Raw genomic sequence first — 21,937 nt, 5'->3', positions numbered from 1 at the left:
CAGCCAAGAACACTTTGTCCAGGAACCTTTACCTCTCAGGAGAGTGAGGTTAATACGGGTCAGGTGGCTCCTATAGAATAAACTCATCGATTGTAAATATTTCTTACGAGTCGAATCCTGTTTTATCACGCTTTAACACAGTCACAGAAGGATTCTCTCTGGATAGCCATTTTCTTGCAGGAGCTTTGTATCAGAATGAGCATCAAAAAGACTTCATTGCTCCCCAAGGGTAAATTGATTTTGTACATTTAAAAAAGAAAAAGGAAAACACGATTTGCGACTCAGCCATAATACTGTATGTGCAGCTTATACATAAATTGCAGCAGATTCACAGCTATCCATCACAATGGGTACAAAGTATTTTATAGACGTTGGAATATACCGTTGGCATATCTGGAGTAGCCCATGCCCTGTCACTGCTGCGTCATACTTCTTTGTCTGTTTCAGCTAATGCACGCAGGTATGCAGTATTGTCTGAGGCTGTGGGAGAGCAGACAAGACACATAAAAGCACTGGTTAACACGCATTTTGACTGGTGTTGAGAGTGATAGTATACATACAAGTGACTTGTTGACTCAAATGTCAGAGTTACACCCCTCACTGTGTCTGCATGTCCTCTGTCTCAACGATCTTTCTCACCTCAAAGATCATGTGGCATATCTGGAGTAGTACTTTACTCCCTGACGTGGTTATCTTCTACTTGTGCTAAAAAATTAACTTTGCATCACTGGGGTATTTTGTGGGACAATTTTCCGTCACATTTGTAGCTCCTTTTTAATAACCAAATAATTTAGATAGCAAATAATAATAATACACTATTAAATCAGTACTAAGTAAGTTGTTTACCTTAATAAATCCTTTTCGTAGTCCCTCTGGGGGTAATACAAGTGTTGATGGGATGATTGGGGGGTCTTTCATCTCAACCTGGTGCCTCTGGCCAGAAAACCACAATTGCAGCTTCCCCTGCTCAGACCCGGAGACCCAATACACACTAATGGAATCACGAAGAAGAAGGGAACGGGAAGAACGGGAAAAGCTAACTGTGGGCTAACACCACTAAACAGTATTTACAGCAAGGTTTGAGTGAAAACAATTATTATTATGGATGTACAATATCCCTCTCTCCCTTTGTCTTTTCTGTCAGCGAAGTATTTACTCTCACGGACAATTAATGAGTAAAAAACGCAACATTACACGACACCTGCAGTGGCGCTTATGGCCTCCAGGGGCATGAGTTACTTAGCACTGCTTTAACATGAAATACATGTTTTTATGTTGTATTTGTAACAAGTCAAATGTTTTTAAAATTCACATATTGTTGATTTAAGTGTCACCATAATATGGGAACCACAGTGAATAGTCAATATCACCATGTTTGTTATTAAGGTAATTAAATAGTGGAAATTTACAGATGATAACTCATTACTCTGAATATTTTTTTATGATTTGAATTTTAAATATTTGTAGCTTAATGTCATATGCTCCAATGCTCAATCAGTGACAGACAAAAGCTTACATAACTTCACGGGTTACAGGTGGGCAGCAGGATGTAAACAGGGGGAAAGTGTTGATAAACTGGCCGGAGGGGAAGTGTGCGGGGCCGACGAGTGTCCTTAAAAACACAGGCCGTGGAGGCGAGGGATGAGCCATGTCGGGACAAAAGCACACATTTAAAATAGCCAGACAGGAGGTCCACATAAGAGACACAACACGCTCGGGACACCGGCTAAATATAGTCTGCATCTCTGGCCTGATAATGGTATCAAATGGTTGTTGTTGTTCTATAGCCACTATAGCAGGAGTCAAAATATTACTTGGATAATACTTTGTTTATTTTTTCTATAATCAATCCGAGGGAGCTGTTGATTCCATTGTAAAGCTGCATAATAAAGCATGTAGTCTAAACAATAAACCACCAGGGACCTGTTTAACAATACAGTAATGTTTTTTTAACGGTGCTGGGACTGGTGCGTCCTTGAGCGTGCTTGGTGTGTCTGGCCGGGGCGTTTGCTTTGCGGAAGTGCTTTGTGTGTACGTCTGCTATAGGTCGCTGGAAGCCGTTAAAGGGACGATCGACTTGTTTATACCTTTAAGGTCCCCGCGTTAACAGCTACGCAAACACAGACAGACACACTTACTGCCGTAATTATCGCAGTGTTATGTAACTCAGATAGAGGAATAAACACACGCCCATGTGCCATATGTCTGCGAGAGAAGTCCTGTCTTTACATGGCACGGCGGCGGTTTCGGGCCCGGGTTACCTTGACAACGCGGTAAACCGGCTCACTGGTCGAAAGCCTCTATGCAAACAAGCTAATCCATAAGTTTGCATGAGAAGAGAAATCCGTGAATTGTTGCAGTGTTCGATTTGCAACGCATTCATGAACAGCCAACGAGTCAAAAAACACGCACGCACTTCTGAATGAAAGACATTTGAAAGCTAAGACCTATAAAACTGATTTAAATAGATCTTTTTCCTTGCATTGCCACTTTTTTAAACCTTTTTTTCCATTCTGTTTTTGTTGTGTTTTTGTCACATTTTTTTTCCTTGGTTTTTTACACTTTTCTGTCGCTTTTTTGTTGCATTTTCGTACCATTTTCGTCACTTTTTTTAATCACTTTTTCGTCAATTCACTATCACTCATTTGTCGCATTTTTGCCACTTTTCTCATGCTCTCTTGTGGCTTCTTTGTTGCGTTTTCGTCACATTTTTGTACATTTTTGCACTAATTAACACATCGGGGGTTCATTTAGCTTTTTTTTTTTTACTGTGTCATGTAATATGTACCAATATTTTTGTGTATACTAGTATTTAAGTCCCAAATTGAAGAGTAAGTTTGGTGATGAACGCTCGCCGCAGAATACTCGAGCTTTCTGTACGTTCAGGTGACCCTTAGCCTTGACCTGTTGTTGACACATCACCAGAAATGGATCGGGTTGTAATCCTTTTTGTCCCAGCGGCTCTATGTACAGTGAGGATATGCAGAGGGATTATCTCTGAGCAACAATGCCAGTTCACCACCTCATGTATGTATAGTCAACCGATGTGGTCGGTCAAACGGTTCGAAAAAATAAATAAACGAATGGAAATATGAATTTGACATTAAGTCTGACCCGGTGACCCATTATCTCTGTGCTTGACTTTCATGCAAATCATATATTAGTTTACTTTTTGTCGATCTTGGAGTATTAGATTGTTGGCAGTAGTCAGTGACCTTACATAAGAAATAGCTGGTGTGAGTGTGTCGGGGTGAGTGACCAGGGCTAGCCCTTGGAGCCTTATCTGTTTGGCCCACAGCTCTGGCGCCCATTTAGATAATCAGACCTTCTGTCAGCACTCGCGATGACACTGCACTGCTGCCGCCGCCGCCGCCGCCGCCTTAGTGAACCTGATATGACGATGAGTCGTGAGTAACGGCAGCACAAATAGACTTTATGTCATTCCCAGGCTCTTTGATGGCAAACAGGAGCTCATGGGTGTTTGAAGGTGCCTGTTTAAGCTATGGGAAGTTCGGCCCCATGTGTATAGGGCTGCCACCCAGGCTGAGCTATACAGGGAGTTGGTTGGAGGGCTATAAAAACCTCCGATCTGAACCGCTTTCATTAGCATTTCACTTTTTATCACTCTGCATTAAGAGTGAGAATGTGGTAACCCGCCCTTCTATTAAGATCTAGATGAGCGATGCCAAGATGACTGCATGGAAAGATTTCTCATGTGTTACTATAGTATTCTCGTGTGAATTTGTTTAGGTTTTTCGAGGCCGTTTTCACACACTTTGGCTAAAACTCCCAGCATTCCAGGTTTCATAATCCCCAACGAGGTTATCCCACTCTGAGTCAGATTTGACTTACACAATGGCGCGCTCTACAATTCAGCCAGACAGTAGCTTTGTCGAGCATGGCCTATCATTAGCCTATTATTCTATTCACACGCAGGTCGGGGACATGCTGTACTCGACAGGGCAGACATCTTAATGAGGGGGACATAAAACTGACTTTACTGGCTATAATCTGGCACGGCTAAGACTTAATATAGCCTTGCTGATAAGATGCTCTTAAACAAGTTGTACAGATATTTAATTGCAGTTGAGACAAAAAAAAATATTGAGAAACCTTAAGTACTGTGGCGAAAAGCCCAAAAGCTCCAAGGTGCACATATAACATCCCTCTTTCAAGAACCTGAACTGTATGGCGCTGGACTTTCCTATACTTTAGCAGGGTTACTCTCCACTTTTAACCTCTCAAAATCTGCTTGTGTGGGTGGGGGTTAAGAGGTAAATTATATGTTATGACTGTTAACGTTTCATCGGCTTTCAGAACCTACTTTTGATACATTCCTGTTCTGTAAAAATACACCAGCCCTTGCCTTTTCCATAACTCCATTGCTTCGAACCGTGCCACTGCCGGGGAAATACCACTTATGTAAAAACTGCCGGCCTCACTGTTTTGAATCTTCCAGTATGTCCCACAAACACAAGACGACAAATTAGTCCATGAAGTTCTTTAGTTTTTTTTATGACCTTTCAGGACTGCGCCGGGAAAAGAGAAAGGCATCACAAGCTATTAGTGTTTGTATTTTAGCCAACGATTCTGAAACCAGACTCTCCTGTCGTGCAAAGGGCAGAGGGGTAATGAGTTTAGGATCGGGAAACATTTGGTTTGAGTGCATATGTCGTACACACCGTTACGCTGTTTCTCCTCATTAGGACTTTGCTCCGTGTGGGCGTTTGCCAGGAAACATGGCGTTTACTGAAATCAGAGCAGTCCACTTCCCAATCAACCCCCATTTAAGCCGACAACACCTGAATGGATTTAGAAAAAAACTGCAATTCGCATTTTTTGGAGGGGTCTGGCCAGAAAATTACCCACTTCTGGGAACTCCCCAGCTGTCTGTCTTAATTGCGGCATTAAATAAAAACTTGCTACACGATTTTTGCATCACAGTTGTATGTTAGGTAAGACGTTTACACCCTGTTTTTGCAAGTTCTCTGTTCTTTTAAAGGCATGCCTGGAGGTTACAATTATGTAGTGTATACCGTACACAACCAAGCCTGAACAGAGCACATTTTCTCCTGTTCGGCTTTTCCCAAATCTATAAGCTCCTTGGAAAACAAAGCAGCAAAAGAGCAACAAATACACACATATAAAAAAAAAAGAAACACAAATAAAAAATACAATTAAGCAAGACATAAAAATTACAAAAAAAAACATTACAAAAAGCAAATAAAAAAACAACACAAATGCAACAAATAATTTACAAAAGAAATGACAAAAAATGTCAAAAAGTGACAAAAGCGTGACAAAAAAGCAACCCTAAAATTACAAATAAATAACAAATACAGACAAATTTACAAAAAGCAACAAAAAACAAAGCGAAAAATGGCGAAAAAACGACACAAATGCAACAAAAAAGCGACAAAAATGTACAAAAAGTGACAATAAAATTACCAAAAATACAATAAAATTACAAAAAGATACAATAAAATTACCAAAATATTTTAAAAGTACAATAAAATTACAAAGAAATGACAATGAGATAACAAAAAAATGACAAAAAATGTACGAAAAGAGGAAAAAAACAACACAAATGCGACAAAAAATTACAAAAAAGCAACAATAAAATTACAATAAAATTACAAAAATCACAATAAAATTACAATAAAATAAAAAAAATACAATAAAAACAACACAAATGCAACAAAAAATGTACAAAATAAATGACAAAAAAGCAACAATATAATTACAAACACATTACAATGAAATAACAAAAGAAACAAAAAATGTATGAAATGCAACAAAAAACAAAGCAAAAAAAAAGACAAAAACAACACAAAAGTAACAAAAAATGACTAAAAAGCAACAAAAAGAATGAAACGAAAAAGTGTTGACAACAAGGCATCAACACGAGGAAAAGTCTTCGATCAGTTTTGTCGGTAATAGATTTCAAATGAAGCATACTGTTGCTCTCCAGCTGAGAAGCTTTTAGATTTGGGTATTGCCGAACCGGAGAAAATGCACCCGGTTAAGAGGTTAATAAACACTGGTGTTATTTGGTGTTTTTACAAGTTGTACAGCAATTTTATATTAAACCATGAGTCAGCACTTTGTGGAGCATCTAATGAGGAAGTGTGAAAGATTCCCCCCCCCCTTGATGTTGAATTTGATTCTAGCAACACAGCACAAACAGGATGGAAACATTTCATTACAAAAACAACAACTACAAATAAGTGTTAATGCAGAAACACAGCACATTTGTATTGACCTTTCACACGGAAGTAAGCTCCGAAATCAGCACAATGCACTGTATATACTGTACGTGGCGGCACACCCTGCTTCAATTTGCTGCCTCAAAAGCTGAAACGGACTACATTCTTCTCTCTGGCTGCTCTTCAGCATTGACAGAGCAAGGAGAGAGGGAGGAATTTGCAGGCTCCACTAGGCCAAAATAACAAGAAATATCCTGCCCAAGAAGTCCTCCCTTTGTACTTGGACAAAGGTTAACCACACATCGGACCGCTGGAGTCCGCCGGGGTGTTGCGACTCATTTTCTCGCCATTTCGTGTCGTTGCCATCGCTAATTGGTGTTCTTTAATGACCCGTGTTAGCATTCTTTCCTATGGTGTCATGGAGTTGACTGACTCATGCTGTATGTCCCCATTACTCTTGCACGCTTTGCTTATACTGCTGTGGATTTAGCTAAACAACGGCGCTAACTCAAAGCGAAAAAGATGTTACAATTGTCGCTGCCAAATTTGCGCAAGCCTCTCTCTGACAAATGCTTTTTTTCCCCCCTTTCATCCTTCCCATTCAACTATCTGTCTCTATCAGATATGTTCCATACGCGCTGCCAGCTCTGTCTTTCACTAGCCCGCAGTGCACACAAAGAACCATTATTAGAACGCTGAATGCTAAGTGTCATATAAAGGGGAGGCGGAGACGGTGCAGAGAACAGGGGGGGGGGGCAAGGTGAATTTATGTAACAGTGCGGGTCGTAACCTTCCGGTGGATCGTGTGTAGACTATGTGGAAGTGAGTTGAGGTCATGAGAAGCGTCTTGTGCTTTAGGGAACAGGGAAACGAACACATGACCCAGTATTCACACATAAACCTGCCAGAAGTGCTTTGTAGAGTTAATCCCTTGCACTCGTATAGCTGAGATTGCTTATTGTTTAGTTGGTTTTTTTTTGGATGAATTAGCGCAGAAAGATGTGCAGATATCAGTCAAACCAGTATAGGATGAAGTGCAAGTGGTCATTTAGATTGAACTTTATTAGAAAGTTAAAAGCGTGTTCTGAAGCGACAAAAACAAGCTCACCGTTTAACTCTGTTTCAAAGTCCCTGTGCATATTTTGAGTGAAAGGAAAATTGAGTGCATAATATTAAAGCAGCATTTGTGAAAAAAGACAGTACAGGCTATCTATTTATAAAAGCATTGTTGTCAATATAGATCTCTACATTGCAGCCTGAAAGATGTGAAACATTCAACCTCATCAAAATTAACAATTTTACTTTTATTGTAAAAAAAAAGTACTTTACTTATACTGGTCCAGCAATTAGTGTCGAGTTTGGCGCTCATTCTGACCTTCGGCTTATCGCTCACTCAAGGCTTGTTTACTAGTGTTTAGAGGTTATTTGCTAGAGACAAACATCACATCAAGGCCAATCGTATGGAACAAAACCCACAACTACAACTATCTTTATACACCGTATAAAGTTGATGGACGGTGCTTCTCTTAAGATGTGTGGTTCATTTACTGTATGTCTTACTATACTGCAGACTGCCTTATCTTTACACCTCCCATAATGACTTCTTTTACAAACCTACCCCTTTTCACCATGAACATTATGCTACAGTCTTGAGTGGGCACGGATAAACAGACAACCCAGAAGAGAAAAAATCAATCAATCAATCAAATAAAAAAAATTATGTTGTTTTTGAATCAACCTAGATTTATAGGCTATGGTGTTGTCAAGAAAAAGTCGCTACTGTAGTTTTATCAACAGGAAATTTAGAGTCACACCCTGATAAAGTACAGCCTTTGTTAATGTAGCACTTTCAGCAAATGGGTGGATTAAAGGGAGATTGTTTTTTACATTTTTGATAAAATGCAACAGGCGACATACAGTACATGTAAAACAATCACAGAAACCAATTCTAAGTCATATTGGTATTGTGCAGGTTTAATAATGTGATAACTTTGTATTTTAGGAATTCAAATTTGTGCCCGTATTCATCTTTCACTGAAATGATTGTTGACTTTGTGTTGACACAAACATGAAAAGACTTATGCCTTCACTTTCCAGGACGACTTGAACATGATTATTATTTCCACTTCCCGCCATGTGCTCTCGAAGTTATGCAGCCGTAACCATAATTACTGTGTACAGTATCTGAGTGGCGCTCTCACCTCCAGGGTGTCACCTGTCTGAGGGACACAATAAGGAGGCCGATTAAAGACTTAAAGATTATTATGTCGGGCCTGTCATAAGAAGACTAGGACTTTATGCAGGGTCAGCACTGTAGAGCTGCAGTTGCTCCATTAGATATCATGTTTTATCTAGATCAGCTTTACTACACGATGCTATGGGAACACTTTTTGCATGATGCTGCCTGCATATTAAAGGGATATTTCGGGATTTTTTACATAGGGCCTCATTTCTTAGTTATCCAGAGTGTTGTTGATTTCTGGATGTTTTTTTTTTAAATTTATGTAGTCCTTATATTTGAAGAGTTTAGTGGTGCTAGGCTAGCGCATGTCTATGGTAACTAGTGGCCTGCATAAAAAACAGTCTGGCCCAAGCACAGTGCACCTGAAGAAAATCACTTATAACACCAGATTACCGATATAAACGTCTGTGTTGACTGATTAATGTTTAAAATATAACCATTTTGCATTTAAAATAACTTATATTTGAGCAGCTTCCTGGTTGTAAGCTACGCAGCGGCGAAGTGATCTGCTAGGTTACTGGATCTACAGTAGTTTGTTTACCTGGCATTACTACATTACTACATTACAAAGGAGCTTTCTGCAAATCAGATATGGCAACGTTTGGAGGACTACCCCAGGATTTTGAAGGTTTTTTTAATGCAGGCTACTAGTTACCATAGACATGCGCTAGCCTAGCACTAGCCTAGCACCACTAAACTCTTCAAATATAAGGACTGCATGAATAAAAAAAATAAAAATAAAAAAAATCCAGAAATCAACAGCCCTCTGGATATCTAGCAAATGAGGCCCTACGTCAAAAATCCTGAAATATCCCCCACACACCACAGCATTAATCATAAACTGACAAACATTATTCATAATTCCATGGTATGGTTATTCGTTAACCCTATCTGGTTAAAGTGGCGCTGCTCTCCTTGTACATGGACTTAAGTGTGTTTTCTGTTGGTTACCTAAAGTACTGGGAGTACAGCCAACGCCTGTATCAGAGGAAACAGTGTTTAACAACAGCTGTGGAAGCCCTCTGCTCCACGCAGCCACACAACCTCCGCCTACGCAGGCTCTCTTCCTCATTTTTGTCTTTTCCTGTTTTGGTTTTGTAACTCTTTGCTTAGTCTTTGATAGTTTTGTGATGGGTCAAGTACAGCCCTGAGACGATTGTTACTTTAGAAGGAACAACTCAGGAAGAAAACAAGTATCTGAAACAAATTCTTGGAAAATATAAGTATATATTTATTTTTTAATTTTTATTTTTGTATTTATTTTTATTTTTTTACATGACTTTCTAATTGATTGGATGATTCACATAAAGCAAACACTGTAAAAGTACATTCATGGGGAGCAAGGCCGGTCTTGTTTCCCCTCTCTGACTTTTTGTCCTCACATATCCCGTGTTTGACAGTTGGATCAACATTACATGGCGCAATCTCAACAGCTGCGCCAAAAATAGGCGAGACTCCAGCTCTGCACTAGACAGGACAGGTCACAGACAGAATCATCACCTGCTGGACTCAGGGTCATTCTGTCCTGGCACAAACCACTGTAGCATTCACTGCTCACAAGGAACGATCTCTGCAAGGAACCTTGTTGGAGCAGGGGCAACTTCCTCCTGAGTTGCCCCTGCTCCAACTGAAATGATCACACAACCTATGAGATCACCATTCAGTTCATTATTTCAACTCTTTTCCACACCACTACTGGATTGGATTCTGCCAGGAACGAGAAGTCTATAGGTGTCTCCTCTTAAGCTGCTGCAGCATAAGCGGGACCAAAATTGATGGGTGCTATTGTAACTCCCATGTACAAATTTGAAAAACCCTATTTGCAAGATGTTTTTTTGTGTATCGCATAGTTTCTTTGCAACATTAAAGTCATCAAGTTGATTTATGATGTTTGTTCTCCAAGATCTATCCATATTGAAATTGGTTGATGGCAGCGATGTCTTCACCCCAAGCTCTTTCTTTCATATACATGAAATACATTTATGCAACATAAAACTATTATGATCCCCCTAATAAATGATATGCTGCACCCATGTTTACTTAGGACCAGAGCCAAAAACATAACCCTGCCCCTGGCTGACTTCCTCAGAGCAAGAGAGCGTTTTTGACCCTATTCACCTTCCTGTGAAGTGATTTCTTACTTTTCAAAGAATAAGAGAAAGAAAATGTATTTAAATACCATACACAGCATGTTCACCTTAGATCACCCAACTGAGTTGGCGCAGTGCCAAGTCTGCTCCATGCACTAGAAAACCCTGTCTTTCAATGCCCAGATTAGACCAGTGACAGGGAAAGTTTTCTTTCTTTGAAACGATCCACATCAGACATTTTCAAAACAATCACAGTTCTTACGCACTAGTTTCAAAAGCACAAGCCAGATCTGATAAAAGCAGCACGTCAGCATCAGTGTGTGTACGGGCACATGCGTGGAACATTTGAATGTGAATCAGCGCTGCACTTGAAGATTACCAGGACTAAAGGTGTACAAAATTATAACATGTATTCAATTGTTAAAAAGGAAAAGCAAGTACTGTATTACATAGACCATTACAGAAAAAAAACTAAACTAAATCAGGTACATTTTCTTAAATTTATATTTGTGTTCAAATGTTTTTGACTGTATTCTGCTTCCACTTACCAAACTAAGTAAACTAAGTAAAACAATGTTTTCTCTGTGTTCTTTTCGTGCTGTAGTTACTGATCTTGCCAGTGTGATTGCACTTGTAGTGCTGTGATAACTTTTTGGGCTTTGACCATGTTTACAGTTACAACACTTGGCCATGCTGCGTATTTCATTTAGTCTAAAATCCACTTAAGTGAAATGCTAAATGTATCTAGTTAGTTCCCACCACTCCTGAGTTGATACAAGCTGTGTATCAGTTTCGTAGGTATGTGAGTTGTTCCTTGCCAAACGCAGTAAATCTACACGCCCCAACTGCGACCAGAAGACACTGCAGAACTGGCACATTCCAGTTTTTATGCTCTCTCTGGGTCTTCCTCGTCTCCGTGTTGACACAAACACTAGTGCTACGTGCTTGTTTGTACTCTTCAGGTAGTGTGTCACTGTGCTTCAGTGCACACCTATAGCAGTGCGTGCGAGCCGATCAGAGAGTGACTCGAGGTTTTATAAGTGAACTTTAGACCTGCGGAGGTGAGTGGAGCTGGAGCCAGGCCAGTCTGACACACTGTTTACCTGATACTTAGTAGAGAGAGTGGGATGGCACACAGGCTTTACTAATGCACCACTCAAGGCTAAGGTAAACTCAGGTAAAATGGTTCCAGTTTGCTCTCGCCCAAAGGCTGTGTGGGAGGTGTGTGGTATCGTACACTATGTGAAAAACGTATCTCCAAAAGAGTCATTATTTTACAGGCCTTAATCCTCTTTTTTCTTGTAAATGAAATGCAATCTGTTTTCTGTCTGTATAGTATGAAAGCAAACACTTGTGAAAAAAAGACCTTTCTGTCACAATATACTTCAATGACGAGCGTTTCTTTGTCCCTGCATTTAGAATTGAATGCTTTTTCAGACTGCCTGATCTTGGAAAATGTGTTTTCCAATATCAACATATATACCAATATATGTTTTTGTTGATGAATCAGAGTCGTCACATGGGGGGAGGCAAACCAGGCTCTTGCCCCAGAATGAACGAGGCCCCAGTGACTTGTTGTGATATGACAGTTGTTCACATACTTTTGTCTATATAAATCCCCTCTTCCCCTAATGTGTCTAGAAACAACTCTGGACGACGGGATGATATCTGATCACTGTTCTACCAGTCCCATTGCTGCGACACCTTTTGCTCGGAAACGGAAATAATCATTAATGTGCTTGTTCTCATGTAATAACAGACTTCTAAAACAGTGTTCAATTACAGCTCCTGTCAACCACCCTTAACCCTGTGACACGGGAACATCAAACTCTTTCAGACCTCACATCATAATTAGAAATATTATTAGCGCGCAGCAAAAGGACTGCAGCACGCACGATGACACTCGACTCATCTGGCAACAAATGGAATAACATAAGGGAGAATTTCAACTCCCAACAGCTGTGTTTTTTGTGGGGAGTACATTTTATTTTTTAATTCCTTTTCGAATGATCCCACTCCTGTTGTGTGGGTTGTGCAATAGTTGTACAATAGCGAGCCTTCCAAACTATATCTTTTTAAGTAAAATGAAAAATTCTCTTCTAGGACGTACGCAACACTTTACACAGTGCTTTTTTTTTTTATGTTGGAGCATGACACACTGTGTACTGTACGTATATGTGAGAATCTCTCTTTTCATTTTATAGTGTTCATGCGGGTGGCCAACATCTGGATACACTGTTCTAGTTTCTGACTTAATTGCGCTTTAATGTGTTTTATGCTCTTCTTAGAAACATGTGTTCTTTTAAAAGCAGAAGTGCCTCAGTGCATCTGTCTGTCTGAGCCCGGTGTCTCCCGTTGAGAGTCCCTCTTGATTCACTCAGGCTGAGGAAACACGGTGCACATGGTGTTCTCCTATAGCCCCCGTCTCCCGTGTGTGTTTGCATGCGAGCTATAGAGCGCAGACTGTGGTTTGTCAGCACACAGACTGAGAGTTTTAGTGTGACACAGAGGAGACAGCCTTCTCCATACAGGTCTGACTTAGCGTTTAGCTGTTCCTCTTTGAAATCAAACTGTCACTTTCCCACTGAATGGACTTTAGAGATGGAATTTATGTTCATGCCGAATCTGCATTTCAATAGAAAGAACAAAAAGAGAGGTGGGCACTCAAGTCCATGTACTTCAGTGACTTTTTGAAGTAACTGTACGACATTTAGAAAGGAAAATACATTACTCAACTTGTATCTCATATGAAGAATGTTCTTTTTTGGTCTGTTCTGATCGGAAATGTAAAGTCTGTCCCATAACTTAGTCTTATACAGTTGCGCAGAAGAACTATTTTACGTTTATTTCAATATTTATTTGGTTTGCTACATACTATGGTACAGTAAATACTTACCCACTTCCTATATTGTTTTTGTATTTAAAAATGTCATGGATTGTAAGTGCAAATTAAAACCATAAATCAGCGCACCATGTTTAGAGGCAAGTTAAGATTTTTGGCACCAAAACAAAAGACCCACCCCGTTATCCCAAGGGAAACGAAATGAACCGCTACTATACATCAAGCTTGAGTCTGCGTGCCTGCACTAGAATAGGTTTAAATTGATGTTGATATTTACATATGAATACGGCATTATCCAGGCTCGTAGTGCACAGATGCAGCACATAATTCTCCCATAAAAGAGCTGTTCTCATGCACTTCAAAAGCATGTGCGCACGTCCTGCAAAAAGGCCTCCCCATTGCTCCACTGCAGCCCCCTACAGGTGACCGATGTGATGTGCAGGCAAATAAAAACCAATGGACTGCATAGTGCATTCAAGTTCCCAGTTTTAATTACTCATGTAAAAGAACAGTAAACCACAGTTGCTATTAAAGAAAATTTACAGTCTGTTACACTCGTCAACCTAATTATGTAAATGCTTTTGGTCTTTTGATGCCGCCACAGAGATACAGTGAGTCACACAGTGTCACAGCAGAGTCTGATTGTATCATGCGTATGTAGAGGTGACCCAAACGCGCCTGCTGTTATTCCTGTGGTTGTTGTTTTTCGGTGGCTTGTACACATCAGAGCAAACCCAGATGACGAAACTCAAGTTACTTATTAACAACTCTGGGCCACAGATATTTATGACTGGTTTTGTTATGTGAATGAGAGTCAAAAACTACACTGCAACTGGTTCCATCGTAGAATTTTGTAAACCACATGACACTGATTATTAGTAAAATCACAAACTTTTCAGCAGTTATCCACATGATATTCATGGGTAAAAGAAGCCACAGGAACAGTAATGGGAACTGTGGTGGTGGTGCCTGGAACAAAGTTTTTTAGTTGGAATAGGGGTCATCAGCGTCAGTGTTGAGGAGTAACTAAATACATGTTTTTACAATACGTATATAGAACACTCATTTTGAGTAATTCTGGTAAAGTTACACTTTCAGAATACAGTTACTTTCCAAATATCAATGGAATACATCCCAGTCCTTAATCATTTAATTTTAGCTCCATATTGCACAACACAATTAAGAAATAACTTTTAATAATGAGCTGTTTTTCCTCCTAAAACAATAATAAAGAAAGATTTAAAAGGCCTTATGCTACAGTTCATACAAACACTGCACATGTGCGTCACATGATGCTGTATCTGCTGCTCCTGCATTTGACAAGAGAGTTTTTTAGTTCCACATTAATGGTAAGTGGGTTTAGGTGTTCCAACAATCATAGTCTTCATTTTTGTAATTGTATGCCGTATTCATACATAAATACCATGACAATCAATGTGAAAGTATTCTAAAAGTATTCAGAATACAGTACTCTGATAAGACAAAATAACAGAATACGTTGCAAAATACATTTTAAGGGAAGTATTCAGTTTTCAGTCACTAAATGCAATTTCAAAGTATTCTCCCCAACACTGGTTATCAGTATTTAGCCTTTAGCCGTTTATGTTTACATTTCTTTTATTTGGACGGGACTGTGAGAAAACACATGCATATTGCAACCCTTGGCCAATTTCCATTTGTAGTCTTGCAATTGTGCTCACAAGCACGCTCTCACTCTTTCAACAGCGTGCACTAAGACCATATTCCACAAGCCACTCACAATTTCAAATGCCACTTTCCTCCTCAGCTAATCTCATCAAAGTGTACTTCTTCTGTCTCTGCATCCGACCTCTAATGACACAGCTCTGCTCTTCTTTGTGGGAACTCAATGGCGGCTGTGTGGTCAGTTATCACAGGTGATGGCGGCTCACAGCGGAGGGGTCTGCAGGAGTCTATGGGAACCTCTCGCCCGTGTTTACAGTTTGTGCGACACTCGTGACATAAGTTAGCGGGACGCCTCATATCCAGTCTGATCCAGATCGTGCTGACGCGGCTGCAAAGTGTGCGTGGACGTGTGTGAACGTGTGGGCAGGGGAAAGTGTGCGCAGGACCAGGGCAGAAAACAAAAACACCATTGCACAAACACTCATGCAGGAAGAGCGGAGAGGGGGCCAGCATCCCTCCTGTGATGTCCCAGTTTGTGACGACTCGGGTCAGGCAGCTGCAGGCCAACAGGACACTTGATCAAATGAAATGGTGGGAAAATGTAGAGCTCACGTCTGACAAAGTGGAACTGTCCATAAAAATGAGTTGTGTGTTGGCTAAAATATGTTCCACTGTATAATATAAGATTTGTGTTGATGACCTGTACGTGAATACCACAGCCTGCATCGACCATAAATGAGTACTGGGGCTGTTGTTCCAAAGTTCACGGAATCTGTGTTGCGCAGTTAGAGGATAACTAGCAGAACTTGACATTGTGTGGGACATTTTCAGTGGGCTGCAGTGAGAAGAGGGTCTTTGCCCAAAATCACAAATTGCTTTCACAGTTTTTAAAGTTATAATGGTCAACTCTTGAATTAACTGAACTCTGCGGAAAATTGTATGCTGACAATAAATAGTTTTTTACTCTAATTCGGAATTGATACTTTTATATCAGCTTGTCATGATCAGTTGAAGGTGGATTCTGAAGCTATACCAGTTTAGACAGTTTAGACCAGGGGTAGGCAAGTTTGTCTAGTGAAGGGACGATTTTTTCGTCATTGCCAAAACACCCACCATTGTAGCAAAATAAAGAATCATTATCGGCGCATGCCAATGTCTTTCATTATATATGACCTGGTGTTCTGCCAGGAAATGTAAAACATACTGATAGTATTTCCCGCATTTTAAAGCAGAACTAAGTAACTCATGCCCCTAGAGGCCACAAGCGCCACTGCAGGTGTCGTAGCATGTTGCGTTTTTCACTCATTAATTGTCCATGAGCGTAAATACTACGCTGACAGAAAAGACAAAAGGAGAGAGGAATACTGTTCTTCCAATTACACAATGTACGTAGATGATTTTTTTCACTCAAACTTGGCTGTAAATACCGTTTAAGTCGTGCTAGTCCGCAGCTAGCTTTGCCCATTAGCCTGTTAGCTTCTTCTTCGTGATTCCATTAGTGTGTATTGGTAATCTGGCCAGAGACACCAGGGGGAGATGAAAGACCCCCCCATCCTCCCATTCACACTACAAAAAGTACAAACAAAGTTACTTAGTTCTTCTTTAACAGGTATTGGATGCTGTGAGTTAAATAATGAAAAGGTTTCTACTTCTTAAAATGTTGTAGGTTTCAGATTTGCTGTTGTGAGTTTTGCCCTGGATGTCCTTTTATGCATGATTAACGGGAAATGTGGAAAGTCCTGCACTGTCTGTCTGTGATGTGCTGGTGTGAGAATGGGCACTCCCTGGGCACATGTCAACAATTAGACATTGCCAACCATTCCACTGCCACACCGTTTGCAAAATGACTCCTCTCCTCTTACATCACTGCAAATCAGAGCTGACCTCTTCCTTTTCACATTATACACATTATTCACAGGAGAGCTTCATTTGGCGACCACAGCACTGACGGGTTCGGTCCAGCATGTACCCATTTGCCCGCTGTTAGCATTCCATAGCTGAAGATAACTTAGATTAGACACCGCCGCACACCGCACAGCAGTATATAGACAGCTGGAAGTGCACAGTGGAGTAAGGCAGCGGGCGGATGAATGCAGACAGATGGCCCTGACCTCTCTAACCTTTTGTTCTATAGGATCTGATCCAGTCAACAGTGCGTTTAGCTCAGGTGCCAAGCGCATAGATCCTCTGCCATCACTGCCTATAACTTTGAATCGCTTCATACAAAGACTCTCCTACTGTATAGGTTCAGGAAGCATTCATGTCCATTTGTCTTAAAAGTTCAAATTGATAACTGGGTTTACCACAGACCGAAACTTTTATGAATGCTTACTTTTTACTAATAGAAAAGAACCTTATGTTGTTTTAGATTCGTAAAACTTTAGAAATGACTTGTAATAAGGCATTAACAAGACATTTGCAAACATAATCATGATCTTATAAGACTAACAATCAACTTATTACGAATACATGTTTTTAAGCAAAGATTTTGAAGAAGAACTAAGTAACTTGCTTACCTTAATAAATCCTTTTCGTAGTCCCTCTGGGGGTGATATAGGTGTTAATGGGATGATTGGGGGGTCTTTCATCTCCCCCTGGCGTCTCTGGCCAGAAAACCACCCCGGCAACTTCCCTGCCTCCGGGTCAGAGGCGCAATAAACACTAATAGAATCACTGTAATATCGCGCAATATTTACAGCCAAGTTAGAGTGAAAAAAAATGATCTTCATTGTGTAATTGGATGTACAATATCCCTCTCTCCCTTTGTCTTTTCTTCTTTTCTGTCAGCGTAGTATTTACTCTAATGGACAATTAATGAGTAAAACACTTTAAAACCTGTTTGTAAACTTTCAATAAGTATCACCAAGTCTCAAATAAAAATGCTTTTCAAATATCATGATCCAAAGATTTACAAGTGACAAGTTTCCGTTTCAGTTCAGTTTGAAATATTTATCGGTAAGTCTTTGCTTGTGAACTGTTTGAATAATGAGTTCATTATGAGTTTTATTTTATGTGAAGTCATGATTCATTGGTGTTTGTAAATGGGTTGAACTAGTTTGTTTATACTGTACTTAGATATCTTGATAAAAACACTTCACAAATACTCCAGTTCCTTGTTTCGTTTGATGCTTCACAGGCCTGCATATTTCCTTGACGTGCTTTGTGCTCGTATAACTGTAGCCTCGATTGGGGCGAGAGGTGGCGGCAGAGACGATGTCCGAGTTTGGTGACCCCACTCTTTAGTCGAGGGACCTTTACATGGCTAATGACAGGGTTTAGTGTGATGAAACACTTCACGACCAATTGAGCTTTTGACCTTTGCCCTTTTCTCCAGCGTGTGCAGTCTCCATGGTCTTCTGCATGTTTGCACTTAGCCGCAGATTGGATCCTTATGGCATGTTATGGTTACGAGCTGTTAGAACATACTGTAACTTCTTAAGCGACTTAGGTCAAGGGGGCGACAGTGTGACCCACTAAGCACTTACTGGTACATACCTCCCTGAACTGTATTTTTCACATGACGCCATTTTGCTTCATTTGTTCAGCTGAGGTGAATAGGGTGCATTTAAGTTGTCCCCACTGTGTTGATACAGACTGGTACCATGACAAAACTCATTAGAATTTATTACGCTTTTTCTCTCTCTTGCCCTGGGGTACATTGTGTCCTGGGTTAGCAGTCGTTTTAATATTCCATCTTTAAAAAAAACAAGGCTTGAGTTTGGTTGAGCACAGCAGTTGATTCATGACACATGGAACAGAAGTCAAATGGGAAGTATGTGGATGTTTCCTGTCTGCCTGGCAATGATAAAAGTCTGTTATGTCACAAAGGAAAAGGTTCTAACAGAATAAGAAACAATAATAATAATGCTTTGAGGTTTCCTTTTTATTGGATTGATTACATACTGCATCGAGTGCACACACAAAGTCCAAAATACTTCTCGCGAATCACGACATATAATTATAGTTGTATAACACACGATCAACAACAGATTTGTCTGATTCGTCACCGGAATTAGTCAGGCAGAAGAGACTTTAAAAAATCATATACTCCACCCAAGATTAAATGATGACACCCAGTTTACAAGGGTCATTGCTATCTGTTCAGACATGCACATGCCTTGTCAACCTATCCCCATTAAGCCTTTATAGAAAAGATGTATCAGGCTTTATAAACAGTGAATATTACTATTTGTGGGCATGTGGCGCCTAATTTACCATTGTATTACAGTGTGAGGGAAGAAATTTGATATGCATAATGATGAGATACTGAAATGTAACAAGAAAGTGTTGAGTGAAATGTACTGGGTTAAAGTGACAGTTGGGTGTATTGACTTGTTTGTGGTTCCAGGTACACATGTTTTTGCAGCAGGCAGTCACCGCATTGATAAATGTGATTATTCCAAAGTCTGGCGTGGAATCCTTTTGATTGCGTATTCAGACTTGTCAAGCCTTTGAGCCGGTGACGATGACACCGGCCCATTGTGGTGTATCTCTGCATTTACTCGCTAATTACAGCACTAATAACACCGAACGCTCGGTGAAAGCCATAAATCTTCAGAGTCAAAATGAAAGGCTTTGCGAGATTAATAATCACCCCGCAGACACCCATCTTGAGGTTGCATAAGAACAGATTTTTCCAACTGTTGCCAGATATGTTGAGAATAGATGTGATGAGAACATAATGTGGCCTTTCAACACTGCTTCAGAATAGGAACGTATGATCACCTGCATCATTGGTGATATTAAGCCAGTGTAATACGCAGAATAGGTCAGTTAGGTTGTCCTCACTGATCTGGAGATGGGTCCCTGGGTGTTGCTTTGTGGTTGCCCCAGCAGCTTCAAAGGATGGCTCGAATGTGGGCAAATGACCCAATGAGAACAATACTGAGGAATCTCTGCGCTCTAAGCTAACCTCTTAAAGGAACAGGCCACTGTTTTTACATATTGAGTTACGTTCTTACCTGAGGTTAGACAAGTTCATACGTACCTGTCTGGTCTGTGTGCGTGTCTGTGGAAGAGCTTGGTCGCTTCTAACTTCACTCCATTTGGAGCCGTAGGAATATACTGGGAGAGGCCAAATGCTAACAACATCTTTGGTCTTTTCACGTGACTGAGGGCACACAGCTCTTCCATGCAGCGATATGTTCTTACCTAAGCTTAGACGAGTTGATAGGTACCTGTTTGGTGCAACAATATGCTGGAGCTGAAAGAGTCTATATATGGGTCATCATAACACAGAACAAACTGGCCCGTAGACTTAATGTTATGCCTGTATCTGTTTTCCTACACTGTAACAATTGTGTAGCAACACCATGCCTTTTATGCCACGATTTAGCCCTTGTTTCAATTGAAAGCCACAGTAATTGGTCTATTCAGGTGCAGTTAGCTACATTTTCTTTCACCGGTTGCAGCACATTTCTATTGTGCCTCTGCTCCACTGCAGCCACAGAAGTGCCAGTCTGAGTGTGGCACGGACAATTATGTGTTCACACGTGCGGCTCAATTGTCCCTTTGTGCCCGTGAACGGCAGAACACAGCACAATAAGAGAGAGTCGGTCCTTGCTGGATTCCCTCAGTAGATAGCGGAGATGGGACAGAGACAGGCGCGTTACATCGAAGCTCCCCCAATGAATTTGGCCTCTCACCGGGCAGTGTGCGCCCATCGCTTGGAGCACCCTGGCCACAGGTTCTGCTGCCAGTACCAGCACTACCAGGCCTATCCAGAGAGGGTCCTTAGTTACTCTCCCCCCTTCTCTCCCAGCCTGTTCAAGAGGCCCGTCGAACGCCGGTAAGTGAGGGTCAAGCCTAACTAATGATCGAGACAGATACTTAATTCAATATTTGATATAACCCAAAGGTGCTTGAATGTGTTGGTGAATTACATGCGATACATGCGAGCGATTACATGAATGTCTGCCAGCGAAAAAAAGGAGTATCTATTTCATTACTGCTTGATGTAAAAATATTTGCATTTTGGCCTATTAATGACAATCATTCAGTTCACTTTCCCCATTTTCTGTCCTAAGAATTCCCTTGGCATTTGTCTTCACTTTGTGTGTGTATATCAAATTGTGAAAGAGTCCATAGAACATGCACCATACTGAGAAAAACACATACCTCTTCACGAAAATGCTATCCGCATCTACAGTACGTGCACAGGCCACAGCGCTCCTCATAACAAAGCTGGGTGCATATCTGGCTATATTCTTGTGTAGCCGCCCCTGGCACAAGTGAATCACAGCGTTATGTAAGGCTGGCTCTCGTGGGACATCTGATGAAAACCATGGCCCTCAGCCCGTTTCAGAGTGACTCACCCAATCTGGCAACATCAAGCTTGCAGGCAGTTTGTGTTCAAATATGGCACAGCATCATCTCACCCATCAAAAGATTATTAGTGGCACCTCATTTGTTAAAAAACTTTTGGGTGTAAAAGTTGGTTTTGAGTTACAATTTGCCACCGCGCAGTGACAGCAAATAGCAATTTTACGTATGCAATGTTCTCAGAAGTGCACAAAAAAAGAATTAAAAACGAAATGACAAATAATAAATGTCATATCCCTTATACAGTTCCTCTAAGGAAATGAACCTGCCCATTTCCCTTCTTCGCAGGCTCATTAGATGCTTTGTGTTAAGCCTAAAAAACTCTCAAATTCTCATTGACCTTTATAGATGTATGTACTAAATGTAAAAAACATAACAAATAGGAGTAACCCGGTGCAGTTTGACTTTGCATAGTGCTGATGAAGACACACAAATAAGATTCAAGCCTAGATAATACACAACCAGTTGTGAATACTAATGAGAATTATAATTGTAGCACTTTGAAAAGGTGTGTATATTTTATGTTACTATAGGAGAGTCAATGGCTCACTGCATAGAGTGATGGTCCATTGATCTAGATATAGGTTTTCAA

General features: G+C 40.5%; 1 protein-coding gene across 2 annotated transcripts in view; it reads left to right on the top strand.

The window, feature by feature from the left end:
• The window catches only part of tsc22d3 (TSC22 domain family, member 3), a 29,211-nt gene that overhangs the window by 3,113 nt on the left and 4,161 nt on the right, over positions 1 to 21,937 (top strand). The window contains exon 1 of one of the 2 annotated variants that reach the window (XM_079556867.1): positions 20,589 to 20,812. The exons of the other annotated variant lie outside the window; for it this stretch is intronic. Coding sequence (XP_079412993.1) covers positions 20,613 to 20,812 — 200 coding nt within the window. The 5' untranslated portion in view covers positions 20,589 to 20,612. Of the gene's footprint in view, positions 1 to 20,588; positions 20,813 to 21,937 lie in introns of those variants that run through there. 2 annotated transcript variants of the gene reach the window in all.

Source organism: Gobius niger, assembly GCF_951799975.1.
Source record: "Gobius niger genome assembly, chromosome: 5".
NCBI classification, from domain to species: Eukaryota; Metazoa; Chordata; class Actinopteri; order Gobiiformes; family Gobiidae; genus Gobius; species Gobius niger.
Note: the sequence above shows the minus strand (reverse complement) of the source record. Positions and strands in the feature narration are given on the sequence as shown.